At 27.1% G+C, this 19,180-nt stretch overlaps 1 protein-coding gene across 1 annotated transcript; it reads left to right on the top strand.

The window, feature by feature from the left end:
* The first annotated feature begins 1,797 nt into the window (after positions 1 to 1,797).
* On the top strand, positions 1,798 to 18,787 carry LOC129963901 (nitric oxide synthase, inducible-like). Its single transcript, XM_056078488.1, has 20 exons — positions 1,798 to 2,011; positions 3,835 to 3,971; positions 4,973 to 5,227; positions 7,588 to 7,729; positions 8,592 to 8,906; positions 10,578 to 10,679; positions 10,912 to 11,183; positions 11,746 to 11,890; positions 12,134 to 12,238; positions 12,522 to 12,580; positions 12,750 to 12,924; positions 13,044 to 13,173; positions 13,289 to 13,367; positions 13,897 to 14,075; positions 14,205 to 14,368; positions 14,615 to 14,825; positions 15,482 to 15,566; positions 16,339 to 16,624; positions 17,242 to 17,412; positions 18,415 to 18,787. Exons 1-20 carry the CDS (start codon positions 1,874 to 1,876, stop codon positions 18,463 to 18,465), a joined length of 3,201 nt encoding a protein of 1,066 aa, XP_055934463.1. The 5' UTR covers positions 1,798 to 1,873; the 3' UTR covers positions 18,466 to 18,787.
* Positions 18,788 to 19,180: the final 393 nt, after the last annotated feature.

Genomic DNA, 19,180 nt, shown 5'->3' with positions numbered 1-19,180 from the left:
TCACTCAAAAGTAGACTAATAGGTCAACATCTCGCTTCTTTGTTAGAATCAAAGATTTGTCAAAAAGTGAAAGCATATAACAATTCATTAATAATTGCACTCGACATGCTAAATTTTCTTAATTTTTCCATGGGAAATGGAATTATTTATTTATTATCAGCCCTACTCTCCACAATGCAGTCTACTCTATGAGAATCCTTTAATCGTAATCATAAGACTTATAAAGAGGAAAGAAGCCGGCGTCCTGGCATAGAGAAGCGCATCTTTCCCTGATCAGGGCGTCCCGAGTTTTAGACCGGGTTCTGTCATGTTTGTTCTTCTGTGTTCTATCTGTGAAGTGTGTGAATATGCCCTCTTATAAAAAGGGGTTTGCAAGCAAATGTGACGCATGAAATAGCTAAGTCGTACACTTGACCCCAGTTGATGCTACTGAAAAAACAAGAGACCCTCACTCGGCTTAAATCGCTGATAGATAACTTCAGCGGGCTTGTAAAGTTAAATAAGTATCATTTATTTTAAACGTGAAAAAGTTTTGCTGTGAAGAAATAACTGGAAAATAAATCTGAAATCGACATAAATAAAATTAAATCGGCAATTAATTTAGATTAATGCTGCTTGTCCTTTTAAGAATATTATTTTATATATTTAAAAACAAAAAAATGATAGATATAGTTGTATAATGCAACTACTTCAAATGCACGCCAAAAAATTATATACCTCAAAAAATATCACGGTGTTATTTACTTATTTCAAAATTTTCAAGATTCGTAGAAATTTTAATTCTCGCAGGATGACCTCTTTTTCAACAAAAGTCGTATAAACCCTTGTGATTGAATGCATGAAAATTTTTCTTAAAGCTTAATTTTTATCTTTATATTTTACTTAAGTAGAGAAATTAAAGTCAAAAATGTTTTAATTCAAAATTCTTTCCTAAAAATATTCGCTTCTTAAACCAAATATGTAGTAAATAAATAATTATTTAATAAATTACAAATTAATTTAATAAAATTAAAAATGAGATTAGTGAGATCTTAATCAATATGCAAAGTAAGTTAATAATAAAGTTATATTTAATTGTTAGTTTAATTAGTAATAAAAAGCATGATACTTTCCTTGAGATTTAAATTTTTCTGTTTATTTTCTATAGATGAAATGGGAATATAAAATGTCGATGCAAAATAATTAAAATTGCTTTGTTTTTATGGTTGAAACATTTTAATATCAATTTTGCAATTAATTTGGGGGGGAAATGTAAAATTTTCAATCACACAGTACAGCATTTGGTGAGATATTTTTAAACAAGTAACACGAATTTTTTTTCATAATTTAATTTGTTTATAAAAAAACATTTGCGTTTCCCTTGTGACTCAAGTAATTTTATTTTATTTATTTTTTTTATTGTGAAACAATGTTATTATCATATTATATCAGACGCACTATCCATTTTCCCTAAATTTCCTTATTGACACCCAAAAATGGCGATATGGAAAATTAAATTCCCATTCGCGTAATTCAGTTTTTCACTTTAATTTTCAATAGATCCCTAAAACTGGGAGCTTCTTACAACAGGAAACGACGCGTTTCAGTTATCATATCTCGCGTCTTTCTACGCCTCTAATCACGTGACGCAAAATTTCTCCTACCAGTCGTTCATTTTTATAGGCGCGGGAAATTACGTATTGTGAATTTTAATATCGTATTATTCATAGGATAAATTTAAGACATGCGCAATTTTCCCTACCACTGTAGGGGTAGGGGAAAAACACCCTCTGTAATATCTTGGCCTGAGAATGGGGTATATAAAGTAAGGTGGAGCACCAGTTGGGTTATACTGTTTTAAGAAATCGTTCCTGAATTTTTTAGAAGCTTAAAAATGCTGATTGAAAAGATCACCGAGTTTGCTATTCCCCCGAAGTGTCCTTTTGCACAGACCGAATACCCAACTGGAGTGAAATTGACCAACTATACATCTGGAAAAAGAACTACTGACGTTTTGCATACCCGTTCACAAGTGAGTTTGAATTATTTTAGTAAATTTCTGTCTCAAAGTAATGACTAAGTGAGTTAAAAAAAAATATGAAAAATTAATATTCAGAGATTGACTATAAAATTCAAAGTATTTTTAGCAGAAAAAAGAATAAATTATTTATTAATATTTTTCAAATTCAATTTTCAACTAAATAACAAACTAGCTGATATATTTTTTTTAAGGAGGAAGAATATAAAAGTGTATAAAGTTAAATTTCAAAACTACTAAAAATTGGTTTTAAACTTAGAATTTTCAATACTCGGAAAAAAAAATATAACAATTTTATAATGTTTGTTCAAAAATTCGAAAAGAATAGAAAAGCGGCTTTAAATAAAACAAATCTTATTGAAAATATTACTTATGTATTGTGATTCGCTTGTGAAGGCAAGTACAATTTAAATATTTGAACAATCTAAAGATTTCGACTCTTTTTTTTTCTAAGATCAATAAAAATACCTAATTTAAAATCTCCTACAGATTATTTGAAAAATAATTTCAAGCAAATTTTATTTCTAAGTTTTTATATTTAAACACTGAAAAAGAGATTTTTTTTAATAAACTGTATGTATATATTTCGTAAAAAAACAATTATACTTCAATTTTAACAAATTTATACGTTCGAATCTTTGATCATAAAATTTTTCGTTGTCTTTTAAACTATGAAATTAATATGCAAGTTATTGAAAAACAAAGCTTATTAATATTAAAACAGAATTATGTTATCAATAATAGTAATATCGAAATTCAGAACAATAAATGTATGAATAAACATTTAAATAAAACTTTTCTAGTTTCTAATTATTTAAAACCCTTGAAAATTTCAAATTTAAGATAACATTTTCGATAAATAATTTCACCATTTTTCATATATAAAATATTAATTCAAATTTACACTTTTCTTATATATTCACGATCAGATAAAATATTTTATCTATTCATATTTAACAAAAAAATATTTATTTCATTTGAACTTATTTTTATACTAACATTAAGTTACATATTAGAATATAATTTACAAATCAATTTCACTTAAATTTTTCAAATAACTATTCTCCCCAACTTAATTTTGAATGCAGGAGAGATAGATTAATTAAGGGATTTTCAAGTTAAATTAAAATTTAAGGGATTTGATGTGTTAATTAATTGATTGATGTTTCTAAAAATTAACATAAGTTTTTTTTAATTTTTATTATGAAGGATTTTATGCATTAATACAACTAAGAAAAGAAAAGTGGATCTAATACATATAAAAGATATGAAGGCCAATTTTTTTAACTTTATCCTTTGCAGATGGACTTTAAAAAAAATAAAATACTTATTAGAGTCTTATAATACCTGTTGCTTAAAATCTACTCATTTTTTTCATAGATATTGAATAATAGTCTGCATATACAATCATTTACAAAAGTTTAATTAATAATGACGCTGATACTTTGGTTTGCATAAAAAAACTTATAATATTATTATGTATTATGAAAATAATATTAGTTAAACTCGTATTTTTTAAGCCTATAAAATCTTTAAAAAAATTCATGCCATTATTATATAATAAAATATGCGTTTATGCTGAAAAGTTGTAAACTCTAGTAGTCTTCAACACACATATAAATTTTACTCACCCATTCTATACGATATCGCCGAAATATCTGAAGCCTCTTACATAGAATTTCTGTAAATTCTATCTTTTTACATTACAAAAAAAAATTTTTGCTTTATATTTTAGCAGAATTTAGAATGAGTGTTATGAATTAGATTTATCAAGCTATTTTTTCTAAAGTAAATGACATATTTCTTCAATCTTTTAGAAAATAAAATGCTCAGAAGATACTTGCATGGGTTCCTTGATGACAGGCCAATCCGGCGATCCCGGATGCAGGTCAAAAGGGGACATTTTGGAAGAAGCCTTGAAATTTCAAGAACTCTACTGGTCCACCATGAAGGCGTAAGTTAAGTTAATTTATTAAGCAATAGATTAGTTTTTTCAAGTTATTTATGGTTTACATTTGGTGAATTTATGGTAAAAATGATGTGAATCAAATATTTGATATTTTTGCCTTACTCGAAGACCTCATTATAAAAAATGAATTCAAAGCAAAATTATACGCTATTTTTGAAGTATTTATTTTTAATTAAAGAATAATTTGAACTTTAACTATTAAAAAAATATCGAAGATGTTAATTAATTCGATATATCTTTATAAAACTGTTTTATTATAAAATAAATTTTAATGCTGACTAATTATATTCATCGGTTAGTTTAAAATTATTTTTAAAATTTAACACATCACGTGACGTTTTGATAACTTATGTAGCAAAACAATAAAATGCAATTCGTTTATAAAAAAAAGATTTTTTTAATCACACGAAGGCTTTTAAGAGAAAAATAATTGTTCATTGTTGTAAAATACATAGAATTATTGTTAAAATATTGTGTTTTTAATAAAAAGTATATGATCTGATAAATTCTTTTTAAAAATTTATTAACATTTTTCTGAATAATCAGTTAGATAATACAAATACCATTCATTAAGCGTGGCTAATGCTGATATTTTAACATATTACCCATAGCTCAAGCCTATGATCCGGCCTGTCAATCTAATTAGATTATCTCTTTTTTTCTATTTCTTAACTGTTTTAGAGAAAAGGCAATGTAATTAGAGAGCAGATATGAAGGAAATTCACGTAGCAGCCAACATATTGAATTTTTAAAAAAAAGAAATAAGCTAATTTGATAATTAAGAGACAACAATTCATTGTTTTTCTGTTTAGTCAGTCATTTTTTAATGTCATTATTTTTATAAATAATTAACTAATAAGAATTTCTTAATACACTACAATATTTTGGAGCTATATAACTACTTTGTTTCCCGATTTCATTCATGATTACATTTCTTATTCTAAGTTTACAATTTCTTAAAACGAAAAAAAAACTAAACATTTCAGAGCTTCTCCAGAAGACCTGAGCAATCGAATGAATGAAATTACGGAAGAAGTGATGAAAACCGGCACCTACAACATGAAAATGGAGGAAATGGAATTTGGAGCTAAAATGGCATGGCGAAATGCATCCCGTTGCATTGGTAGGATCCAGTGGAACAAACTGCATTTACAAGATTACAGAAACATCACCACAACAAAAGAAATGTTCGAGGCCATCTGTAAGCATCTCGAATATGCAACCAACGGAGGAAACCTCAGGTGAGAAAGCTTTATATAGCAATTAAAATCGCTGATTAGGAAATTAAAGCGTTTCATGTTATCACGATCGAAAGTATTTGGATAAAATAAATGAGTTATTTTGGGATGAGGTCATCTAATCCGGAGAATAGAGTTATTCTAATTATAATAATAAAAAGTGCATCATGTATTATGACAAAGAACATTATGTTAAGATTAAAATTAGATCATGCTAATTAATAGAATAAAATGTATCTGAATGGAAATTTTGTAAAGACCCATGATTCGTCGAAAATACTGGGAAAGAAAAAAACTGGCACGAAAGATTAAAATTTAAAAAAAATCAATTTACTGGAAGTATAATAATAAAATATGCATCATGTATTATGACGAAGAAAAAAATGCTTTGATTAAAATTATATCAATGCTTATAAATGCAATAAAAGGTATTTGAATGGAAATTTTTTTCCGACGATCCGTCGGAAATACTGGGATGGTAGAAACTGAAATAGAGGATCAAGTTCAATTACAAAATATCTCGCACCCAATTCCGTGCATTTTATTTTAAATATAAGGTTCACGTGACCTAGACTGAACGTTGTAAAAAAGTTACGAAAATTATTAAAGCTTTTGAACTGAAATTTTCTTTCATACTGTGGTCCTTATTAATTATTAAAATATTTCTCTATGGATAAGACATTGTTGTTCTGGTAATAATTAACCTTCTTGTTTAACTAGAGATCTGAAATAAAACATTTACACATTTCTAATGTTGTAAAGTAATTTTAATTCATTTTAATATTTAACATTAATATAATTGTTAATATTTTTCGGGGGCGTGTTTTCTCGTGACTTTTGAATTTCTAGAATCAACTTGCATTAAAATACAATCTCAATATTTGAAAAATTATAATATTTTAATATTCATTCAGATTTTCTCATAAACGACATTTTGACGTATATGTCACGTGTGTTGTACTCTTTAAGAGAATTAATTCCTCATAACAGGTCGTCCTCATAAAGATCGTAAAATAATGCATTATTGAAAGAAGGAAAAAAAATCATTCCTTCTACAAAAGCTCTAAATATTGCAATATTTCAGGCAGAAAAATATGTAAAAATATTCCAATAAAGTAAATATTTTGTATTAATATTAAAGCAAAAAAAAAATAATCAGGTAATTAAATTTTAGCACTAAAAGCGGTCATTAATGTAAGCTTCGATATCCAGGCTTATATCTAAAACACTGATAGAGGAAAATCAAATAAAATTCAAAAGAATTCACTTTATTATAATGTTTTAGTTTTATAAATAAGAATTACACTTCAGAGAAATACAATGCAAGATCTAATTGACATAAACTTGGCATCTAGTATATAGTGACATATATGCTAACGTATCTATGAAATAAAAATTAAATGTAAATAATATAAACTTACAATGAGTTATGAGATCCGTAATGTTTCGTACTTCCATTTCTTCAGTAACTATATAGCTGGCATTAACTTCATTTAAAAAAGATTTTAACTAAGCCAAACGAACAAAATTAAATGATCTCTCTCTTATTTGCTTAAAAATACACACACCACAATATCTTCAAGAAATTTTAAACAAATATTGCCGTTTCCCTTGATTTATCATCATTACTGCAGTAAAACCATGCTTCACCAAAATGATATGTAAGCCAGCTAAATAAAGTCATTTTGAGTCAGAATGGAAATTGGTTTGCCTGTAAAGTTCACACTAAATTTCTTTATTTGGTTTACAAGAGAGAAAAATCATAAATACTGTCACTTTCGTTATAAAGCGAACGCGTATTGACGGGTGTTGTTCTGAAACACAGCCTAGATCCGCTGCCCCACTTTGTAGAGCAAACATACTATTTACATTAAGATTTATGGCGGGTAAGCTGTCGTACTGACACACATTTCACTTTCCGTACAACGCGTGAAAACGCTTCTCCACCCCCACGCTGTGAGAATTTCCGCGGATTTTCGAAACAAGAATAGAAACAAACATATAGGATGGCAAAACTAAATTATCGTGACACTTCAATTTGTAAGAGTGAGAAAAGTGAGTGTTCAACAACAAAAAAAAATGAGGGAGGTTCAAAAATTTTTTAATTTCTTTTTTAATATTTTTTTCAGAAATTAGTGTACGATGTAGTAATAAAAAAAATATGCTTAAGAATATAATTGCAAAAAAGGGAAAATTTTCGACATATGAAAATAAATCTTATAAAGACCTATATTGAAAATATATATGAAAATTCTTCCTTAGGACTAAAACTTTTAATCAACCCTTTTAACATCATTTATTTTCTTGAACGAGAGAAGATGAAAAGATAAATTGAGGATTTATCTTTTCTTCCCTATCCATAGATCCACTATCACATTGTTCCCCCCACGGATACCTGGGAGAGAAGATTTTCGAGTATGGAATCCGCAGCTTATCAATTTTGCAGGTTATCTTCAGCCAGATGGATCGGTTATTGGTGACCCAGGAAGACTTCAATTTACAAGAGTAAGTTTTATCTGAAAGGATAAGTTTGAGTATTGATTAGATAAAAAAATGACATAATAATAAAATATGCTAAAAATAGATCTAAGTTTTCTCGAACGGTTTTCTAAGAGGCAATCACAGCTTATATCGTTATTGTTAGGGAATTTTTGTTTTATTTGGTGAAAAATTACACACATTTTTCTGTTTAAAAATGCTATTATCAAAAATGCTATGCCCAAATCAAACATTTTTATATTTCAGTTATCTTTCCTAATATTTATTTCTAAGATCCAAACATTATTTCTATTATCATAAATCCTTTAATCACGAAATATTAACAATTTTTCCTCAATTAATTTCTGAACTTCGACTCTAAGGACTGCGCATGCTAAAAGTAAGAAAAAAATCGAAAAGGCATTAGCTTTAATAAATCACATAGCACCATAAGCTTGTTTATATTTTTGTATTTGTATATTTTTTCATAATAAAGTTATCAAGTTAGTTATGTAAGAATAAGTTTGTATACAAAGTACGCTGTATGCGTCTATTTGCATTAATATATGCATGGCCTTAAGTAAATTAAATAATGGAAAAACTCTTGTTATAACTCAATGCAAAGCAAACTCAAACGAAAAAAAAATTATGAATTTATGACATGACATTTGGATGTTAAAGTACTAAATATATCTCTGTAGCCGAGCCTTTGAGAGACTACAAATAATAAATAAAGATATTTCAAAATTTACTATAATTTCAGCGAAATATATTTTAAAAATTTCTCAAAAGCAGATGCAGAATTGAGAATATAAGATTAAAATCATCTTCCATATTAATTGAATTCCAAATCTTTCCAATCATATATGGGTATATATCTAATTTCTAGGTTTGCCAACGTCTCGGATGGAAAGGCAAAGGTGGAAAATTCGATATATTGCCTATTGTAGTGTCTGCTCCTGGCGAAGGTGCCAAATTTTATGAATTACCTGAAGAATTGGTCATGATGATAGACATTGAGCATCCAAAATACGAGTGGTTCAAGGAGCTTGGCATTCGCTGGTACGCTGTTCCTGCTGTATCTGAAATGATGTTGGACATGGGTGGCATCTGCTTCACGGCAGCTCCTTTCAACGGATGGTATATGGCAACTGAAATCGGAGCAAGAAATCTATGCGATATCCAGAGATATAATATTTCTAAGGTAATTTCCTCCTGAATAATATTCTTAAAATATTTGTGGTGAATAAATATGCATCATGCATATCCATTCATATGCAAGTATATCGAATCCAAATGCTCAAACTTTGAAACGGGAATGAAATTTGAAAAATATAAAATCTAATATAAGCTTTTAAAAAGAAAACCTCCTTATAAGAAACATTCCTTCTAGTTTATCAAACTATGTTAAACTTATTTTTATAACAAATGAAAAGATCTTTTTAGTTATGTTTAGCGAGCAATTTTTATTATATTTGATTTGATATAATTATAATTCTTTTGTTTTATAAAAAGTAAAGGAATTTTAGTAAATTATGTTCAGCATCAGAGCTGCTATTTTAATATCTAAATCAATTGTGAATTGCTTAAAGTGAGCTTTTTCTGCAAATACATAAATGATCATGAAAACTTGGGTCATTCTGCATATAAAAACAATTATTTTAAAAATTGGAGGAAAAATAATCTTATGAAAAATACACCTTATTCCAAATTTCACTCATGAAGAAATGAAAAAAAAATTGAAAGTTAAAGTAATAAAAATATAAACAATTAATTAAAATATTAAAAATATAATCAATTAAGTAAAATATAAATAATAATAGCTTCGGATCGCTTAAATTTCATGGCTCGAAAAAGAGTTATGAATGAAATCTATTTTAATATCATTTCATTCATTAAGTTTTAATTAGACTTGAACATGATTTTATTTTTATTTTTTTTTGTTAAAAAAATAGCAAGTACTACTAAATAGAATGATATAAAACCAAAAAAAAATTAAAAATTTTAAATTTAACAGCAACATATATATTTTTAATAGTTCCTCACTTTTAAGTCATTAATTTAGTAAATCTAAGATTATCTATATTGTATCATTCATAATAATTCAAAAACATTGGTAATGAGATAAGGATTCACCTGTTTAGAATAACGATTTCAAATTTTGCACTTTCAGTATACATTTTTAAAACGTGACACTTTTGTATAAATAGATACATCACAGAATTCAATGAATATTAACGAGAAAAGTCGGAAAATACCACGTTTTTATGAATTTATTATGTAAAATTCATTTTTATTCAAATATAGTGTAAATATATATCACTTTAAAATCAGAGAATCCGTTTGAATTAAAATGGACACGATAAAATTCATAATATCTTGAATATGAAAAAAAAAATTCATGAATATAATTTATCGCTTGAACTTGAATGAAGTTTTTGATACTTCCGTTCCTTAAAAGTGCATGGTACTTTTATTAATTAATTATATATATTAGCTAAAGTAATTTATCATTAAAAATTCGTAACTGACACCACTACATACAGAACATAGTAATGGTGTCAGCCACAGATAGGGGGAGTAAAATTTTAATGCTTCTAAAAATTTTATATTATAAGCAAATTTTATTTAAAGAATACAATGAAATAGATAAAATAATATTAATAAATTCAATTTCAACTTTTTTAGTTTATATGCTCACATATTTACATAATCTTATCCGTGTAAAGCAACATAATTTTAAAATTAAATTGATTGAGACATAATAGAAATTAAAGACAATATCATCTCTTCTCTACTGACTTATAAAATATATTTATAATTATAATATATAGTATTAAATATATTAAAAACAGTATATATTTCTTTTTTTTAGGAAGTTGCTGAAAAAATGGGCATTGATACTATGACACATTCAACTCTTTGGAAAGATATCGCTTTAGTCGAAACAACTCTTGCTGTTTTACATTCATTCCAGGTATGTGGCATGCATTTTTATTTTCCACTTCCCTTTTTGGCATTAAAATGCTTTCTTTTTGTACTTTTTATGCATTTATATAAGAAACAACTGATTTAAAAGTTGAGTATTTTTAGTACCGTCACTTCCATACAAATTTCAAAGTTATTCTTACTCCAAACCAAACAGTCTAGTTAAGTATATGAAATAAATTCAAAATGATGTTATTTAAAGATCTTATTTGCTTCTACAGAAAAACAAGATAACAATCGTGGATCACCACACCGCAGCTGATACTTTTATGAAGCACATGGAGATGGAACTGGCCACTAGAGGCGGTTGTCCAGCAGATTGGGTATGGATCGTACCACCAATCAGTGGTTCCAGCACCCCCGTTTTCCACCAGGAGATGATCAACTACAACCTGAAGCCCAGCTATGAGTATCAGGAGAAGGCTTGGAAAGCATACAAATGGCCAGAAAATGATAAAATTAAACTCAAGTACTCTTTTGCCAGTATTGGAAAGTAAGTAGATGACTTAACTTTCATGTATTTTACAGCTAATAGTTATTATATAGTTATTTTACAGCTAAATTTAATACATATATGTTTAGGTTATTGCAATTAATCGATTATAATTAAAAATAATTGCAAATAGCATTAATAGTAATTGGTAATTAGTAATACAAACCTAATTTTTTGGCCTTTACAATGGAAGATATACCTTTTTGAAAATCAATGGGATATTTTTTCTCCTAACAAGCAATATTCCTTATATTTTTTTTTCTGATTATCATCGTTTTTTTTTTTCATTTTATAGCTTTCGTATATTTATAATCATTATTATTACACATCTTTATTATTATATTATATATTATTTTTAAATCTCTCATTTAAAAGAGAGAAAATTTAAATGCTGAATTAATGGCTGAAAATAATCTAAATTTTAAGCACTAACTTGTAACTAAATTTTAAGCACTAACCTGTAACTAAATTTTAAGCACTAAACTGAATGCTTATGAATAAGATATTCTTTTTTCAAAACTTTTATGAGATTTCATCATAAAACACATTTTGTTCCTCTTAGGGTCGTACGTTTATGTTTGAGCATGATGTCTAAAGTGAGACGTGGCAGAATCCAAGCAACTATTTTATATGCAACTGAAACAGGAAAGTCAGAGACGTTTGCCAGGAAACTTGCAAATGTGTTACATTCTTCCTTCAACACAAAGGTATATATACTCATTAAATATAAGTTACATTTTCAATGTTGTTATATTAAGTAAGAGTCCTATTTCCCACAAAGCAAATATGCGATATGTTTCTATGTTAAATATCTTCTTATTTTTCCTTTATTATGTACAAATTAGTCCTCTGTGAAATGAAATTTTTATTTTAATTTCTTAATTTTAACAAATATTTTTTGTTTTGTTTTATATGCTCTATTTTCATTCAAATTTTGTCACTTATAATAGGTATTATGCATGGATGAATATGACACCAATGATTTGACATCTGAAGATTTTATTGTCATCGTTGCAAGCACTTTTGGTAGTGGTGAGCCCCCGGATAACGGCAAGGTAAAATACATACATTTTAATACATATATAATTAAATAATATAGGAAAACAAAAACACATAAATAGATCATTTGATACCCTATGTGTTTTACTAATTAAAATGGGATTTAAAATGCTACTTATTAATTGAAAATCAACTCGGATTGGGGTATAAAAAAGTATTCTATGAAAAAAAATTACAACATTATTTCATAATGGCATATATAAAGTTAATCATTCTAATGCTCAAAATCTTCCCCCATGTTTATTCTTTTGTAAATTAATTCCACTTTCCTTCTTTCAGAGTTTCTGGAAAAGTTTAAAAGAGATGAAAGAGAAGAAAATGTCTCTGAAGAATTTAAAGTAAGTATTACAAAAAACTTGACTCTATATATAAAATATATAATTTTAGAAAAATAAGTTTGTCTGTTTATAGAGAATAAAATTATATATTCTATTCACTATATATAGAAAAATCATTACAGCCATGTAACCAAAACTTGTCTCAAAAATGGATTTTTCACTTTTTTAGATTCTCCGTATTTGCTTTGGGATCCAGTTCATACCCATATTTCTGCAACTTTGGAAAAAATGTCGATAGCATCCTTTCAGATCTTGGCGGTCAAAGAATTATGCCTGTGGAGTTAGGCGATGAGCTAGGAGGGCAAGAACATACTTTTAATCAATGGATTCCTTCTATTTACAAGGTAAGAAAGGTCTCATTTAAAGAAAATGCCAAATAGAATAAATGTAATTCAGTTTTATAATATTATAAAAATTACAATGACAGAAGCTTTAATCCAAATAATACCTTTTTTCCTTTCAGAATTCATGCAAAGATTTCAACATTGAACTCAGTGATGATATGATTGTGCCTATGATGGATATCAATACATGGAAAAGTGGACAGTTCCGATTAAGGGAATCGAATGTGAAACAAAAAGACCTGTTGACAGGTACTATTTAAGTCTATGATTTCAAATTTTAACTAATTTAAGATAATTTAATTATTCTTCTTTTATCTGCTATTTTGAGCCTATAATTATATTAATTATTCTCTCCCTATTTCAGAAATTTCGACACTTCACAACAAAAAGCTTTTCCCTGCCCGCGTTACTTCTCGTGCAAATCTAAAAGCTCCGGAAGCAGAGTAAGTTTTTACATAAAATTTATTACTCAGATTCATATCTCTATTTTTTAATTTGGGTTTATCTACAAAGAATTTCAATATATGTGTTTTTGAATAGGTCTATACATCTGATTTTATTAGAAATATTGTACTACAGTTCTTATAACCTTTTTAGTTTTGATTTGATAAAAAAATTTTAAAAATACTTAAATTAAAAATATTAGTGTAATTAAATTTAATTGTGTGCAATCATAATGATGTGAACTTAAGATCTTATTTTCAAACGTTACTTAGGATCATATACAAAATTAGATTGGTTTTACCGATTTGAATTTCTAAAGAAGCCTTCTAATTGAATTTATTTATCATAGAGATAAGCAAAAAAAATATAAAAATATACTAATTTTCATTTATGAATATACCATTTACTGATGAATAATGTACATAGGGTACTTTGATACAAAGTGTACAGAATACTATCTTTTTTCAATCCATTATTGATAATTATAAATTTGAAGAATATGTACTAATATATTAGTTTTCGTTGCAGGAATCAGACTGTATTGGCTGCTCTCTCAGTTCAAACTTCCCCTCTGACTACTTATGAGCCTGGGGACCACATCGGCATTTACCCTTCAAATCCACAAACAATTGTTGAACCAATTCTGCAGAAAATGAAGCAATCTGGCGTTAATGTCGATGATACTATACAAACAGAATGCCTGAAAAGTAAGGGGAAATCTGACTTTTTTTGGCAGTTTAATTCAATATGGCATAATATTTTCAACTTATAATGCTCCATAAGACAGTGAGACTAACTAAATGAGTTGTAACTTAATGTTTTTTTCTGTTTGACAGATGATTCATGGGAAGCTTTCAAGCGCCTTCCACCAGCCAGTCTTCGAACATATTTGACCAATTATTTGGACATCACAACTCCTCCTACAGCTAGCTTCCTCCTGCTGCTATCTGAAATGGCAACTGACTCTTTCCATAAGCGCAGGCTTCAAAAATTGGCTGAAGTAAATATCTCAAAATATTTTCTAATGTAATTCATCCGAATAATCATAATTTTTTCAATCTTTTTTATCTTCTTTGCTTAAAATTAAAAATTACTAATTATTTAATTTTTAATCCTAGATATATGGTTGAATATTATATCTTAGTAAGAATGCATGAGTTTTAATGTCTCCTGTAGATATTTACCCTTTCAGAGTTTCCTTGTTCAAAATTAAAACTCTGGCTAATTGTTTAATCTTTACTCCTAGGATAATGATGATTATGAAGCTTGGAAATCCTCTTTGTATCCAAACTTGGCAGAAATATTGGAAGAGTTTTCATCTATTGAACTTGATCCAACTCTCCTCATATCAGAGCTACCTCTTCTTCAACCTCGCTACTACAGCATCAGCTCCTCACGATTGGCTAGCCCCAATGAGATTCATATCACATTCTCGATGGTGTCATACAGGACAAAAGGTACATAAAATGTTTCTTATATATGTTTAAATTTCTACATATCAAATTAATGGCACTTTTATTCCTCAATTAATAACTCATCATTGATAAATAAGTTCCATTAAATAAAATCATATAAGAAAATTTTAATATTTAAGAAGAATATTATAAACTTAGCAATTTATAGCCTCCCTCAAATCTATTATTAAATTTGCACCCACTACTAAAAATGATCAACTCAGTAATAAAAATATTGAAGTATCATTATTTTTATGCAGACAAATGTATAAAGCAGAAATCTAATAATAATATGTTACAAATGCTTTATTATCGATAAATAAAATTTCATTTTATTTGATGATTAATAAATTTTTTTGATGCATTTATCTTTTTCATTTATATTAAAAGCTATTTTATTTTCCACTCGTTCATAAACGAAAATATTTTGCTTAAAATAAAATTTCTTGGGGCCCTTTTTATCTAAGTATTGTTCAATTAAAACACTTGATACACAACTGTTATTTCAATACAATATATATATATATATATATATATATATATATATATATATATATATATATATATATATATATATATATATATATATAATTAAGTATAACTTGTAGTATAGAGTGTATTATAACAAGTATTTCAATTTGCATTTTTTTTTCTACCAGACAATCTTGGCCCAATGCATTACGGTGTTTGCACATCCTACTTAAGTAAGGTGACAAATGAAGATGTACTTTGCTACATAAGAAGGTAAGTTTTCGATTTTACTGTAACAAAAAAAAATTAATGCTTGTTAATTAAATTGCAAATATATACACTTATTAAGCAAGTTATCTCAATTTTTTTTTTTTTTTTTTGATCGAGAGCACTGTAACATAACTAATTTTGCATCGAAATTTTATAGGCAACAATTCTTCTTGCTAAACTTTTTAGTTTGGGAAGAATAGTATTCAAAATATCATCTTTAAACCATAAAGTTCATATGGATGGAAACAAAATTGTTTCATCTATCCTAATTCTGAAATGTCTATTTTTAAATTAAATTCAGGTTAAATAAATATTACTTAATATATCGATTATTATTTTTCCTTTTTTTTCTAAACTTCGCATGAAGATAATAAAAATGTAATATTATCAATGAAATTTTTACTTCATTGAGAATACTTGTAACTAATGCGTAGATTAATGCATAGACTCCTCTTTACCAATTGCTTAGACTGTTTCTACTTCTTTAAACATTCTACAAATTATTTATGTAATTTAAATTAATAATGTATGTTTTCTAATAATATTCAACAACATGATGCAAACAATGAATAAATTTAGAAATTATGAAATAATTTAGTAATTCAATTATTCTTCGAATCTATATTTCTGTTTTATTAAACAACTCTTTTTTATTGATCTTCAAATCCAAATAAAATTCTACCGAGATTATTTTTATGGCACAATGAACTCTAATTAAATTTATATAACTTTTTTTTTTATCCACGTCTTATAAAATATATTTTATTCATTCCAGTGCACCAAGATTCAGGCTTCCAGAAGACTCAAGTGCCCCACTCATAATGGTAGGAGCCGGTAGTGGCATTGCGCCCTTCAGAAGTTTCTGGCAGGCAAGAGATGCTCTTTTCGAGAAAAGCAAGAAAGACTCCAACATATCCCCTCTGGGAAAGATGTTCCTCTTTTTCGGCTGCAGACAATCCAAATTAGATGACATCTACAAATCAGAAACAACACGCCTAGTGAAGAAAGGAGTCCTAACCCATGTTTTCACTTCCTATTCCCGAGAGCCAGGACAGGAAAAAGTAATTGCAACTATGACTATTTGATTCTCCTTATTACATTGTTTCTGCATAGAAATAATACTTGAGATTACTTAACTATCACTTGCTTATTTGGATAATTAAAGACAATTCATTAATAGGCTGAATAAGCCAAAGTTTATGTTGAAGTTTGATACTTTGGCATAGTTTAAATAGGCGATTGTCAGAAAGAATTAAAAAAAGATTAAATAAAGATAAAAGAGGCAAAAACTGATGAATTATAGAAAATTTATAACGTCTGATATAACTTTATTGACAGAAATAATTTCTTATTTCATTTCATCTTCTTTCTGATGTTTCCAAGTATCATTGTAAATTAACTTTTAATGCTATTGGAATGGGAATTGAAAGCAATATTATACATACAATGAATGAATTATGAATAATATATAGCTTGAAATCCTAAATTTTTTCTGATATATCAACAGTATGTTTTCAAGAATATACTTACATATACAAAATAAGTTCCGTTGTTTTTAATTTACTCTGAAATTCAACAGTTTGTAGTTTTATAAATTCTTTTCTAACTTTTTAGAATGGAGTAGATTATAGAACTTTACTATATATATATATATATATATATATTTCGTTTACCATAGGAATATGTGCAACACAGGCTCGAAAAGGAATCCGAAGTAGTGTTGGATGTTCTGAGCAACGGTGGGCACATTTACGTTTGTGGAGATGCTGTTATGTCAGGAGATGTGCGAACCGTCATCAACAGGATTTTGAGCAATGCAAACAAAAGCATGGACGTTGATTCACTTGTGGTAAGTTTCTTTACTTAATTATCAATGTTTCCTTATTTAATGAGCAATGTTTCCTTATTTTTCTTATTTGTTTGGCCACAGTTTTACAGTCAGGAACCAATTATGCAAAATTATAGGAATAAAAAGGCATTTAACATACTTTTATAAATATTAAAAATTATAAAATTTTATAAAAATATTTATTAATTTTCTGAGTTTTCATTAATTTAAAAATTTTTGTAGCATCAGAATCGAAACTTTTTAGCATGCCTCCAGAACATGAATTAAAATATTCATGTTTGAATCAAAAAGCATTAAAATATTTTAATGGTTCGTAATTTTTTATGGAAAAAGTTATCAAATATGAATAACTCCTTCACATTTAAATAGAATACGTTAAATTTTATAATCTTATTTACAACTCTGGAATGGAAACTCATTGAATAGTTCTCAGAAAGTTGATATCATTTGAGTATACAACTCCAACATTAATTTTCTTTTTTCGTGTTAATTATGTTTATGTTATGTTAATAATTTGCTAGCAAGCAAAGAAGGTAAAGAAAAATCACTGAAGTAAACTACATTGATGTGTCTTTTGAATTCTGGAAATTAATTTTTTTCCATAAAATGTTTTTTTTTTGTAATACAATTATATATAAAACCTAAACGTCGATTGTTTCTCTTAAACGATACTCAGCCTAAATCTAGCTCTGGAAAGAAAATAGAATAATTTCACTTTTTTCCTTGCTGTAAATTTTATGTACCCTTTCATTTTATGTCCCAGTCATAATTAATCAAAAAATCTGAGTGAGTTATTATTAATAGATCCCTATTCCTTGATTTTTATATTTTGCTCACTTTCTAATAACGTTACCTGATATAACAAAGATTACTTGCTTCTTTTTATTTCTCACAATTTTAACTATATCAAAAATTCTTAGAAGGTGAATTATGCCATTATAAAATAAAAAGTATTTTTAGTGATAAAAATTTTAATTAAATTTCTTTTTATTTTTATTTTAGGAAAGTGGACATTTCCACGAAGATGTCTTCGGAGTGTTGCACAAAAAATGAACTTTAACAAAACGAAAATTAAAAACAAAACATCTATTATCATTATTAGTGTCAACATTATTATCTTGTGTGCTGAAAATAATTTTGTATAAGATTTTTTATGTGTGTTTTAAATTTGTGAATTTGTTTTGTGATCGAAATCAACTCTACGTGATTTTGCTCTGTGATATATATTTTTGCGTGCTATTGTCGGGTATATATATTTTTCTTCTAGAGGACGATTCCATTTGTAATATTGGAATGTTATTCATTGTATTAAAAAAATCATTACCTCTTGATGAATTTTATATACGATTGAAATAAAAAAAAAACTTAAAAAACAGTTTTGAATTGTCTTTTCTTTTTTCTGTCATATTTTTTCCTTTGAAATCGCATGTGGTTTAGCTATGTACATTCTTTACAAATTTTATAAACTACTAGCTGATATTACGTTTTAAAATCCTTCATGCAAAAAACTCATAAATTAATGTGGTTACTTTTGTATAAATATATAAAGTAATATACAAAATATACTTATAATATACAGAGCCTCTTTTCAAGCATATGCATTCAAATAAAAGATAAAACTAAAAAATAATGGTATAGTTGTAAAAAAGTTTTGAAATTTCCCAGTAAAGGAACACTTATTAATTTCCTTATTTGAAAATCATTTGCATTAAATTTTCTAAAAGATTAATAGCAACTGAAAGAAAAATTAAACAAACTGAAATTGATA

The sequence above is a fragment of the Argiope bruennichi genome, chromosome 3 (assembly GCF_947563725.1).
Source record: "Argiope bruennichi chromosome 3, qqArgBrue1.1, whole genome shotgun sequence".
Lineage (NCBI taxonomy): Eukaryota > Metazoa > Arthropoda > Arachnida > Araneae > Araneidae > Argiope > Argiope bruennichi.
Note: the sequence above shows the minus strand (reverse complement) of the source record. Positions and strands in the feature narration are given on the sequence as shown.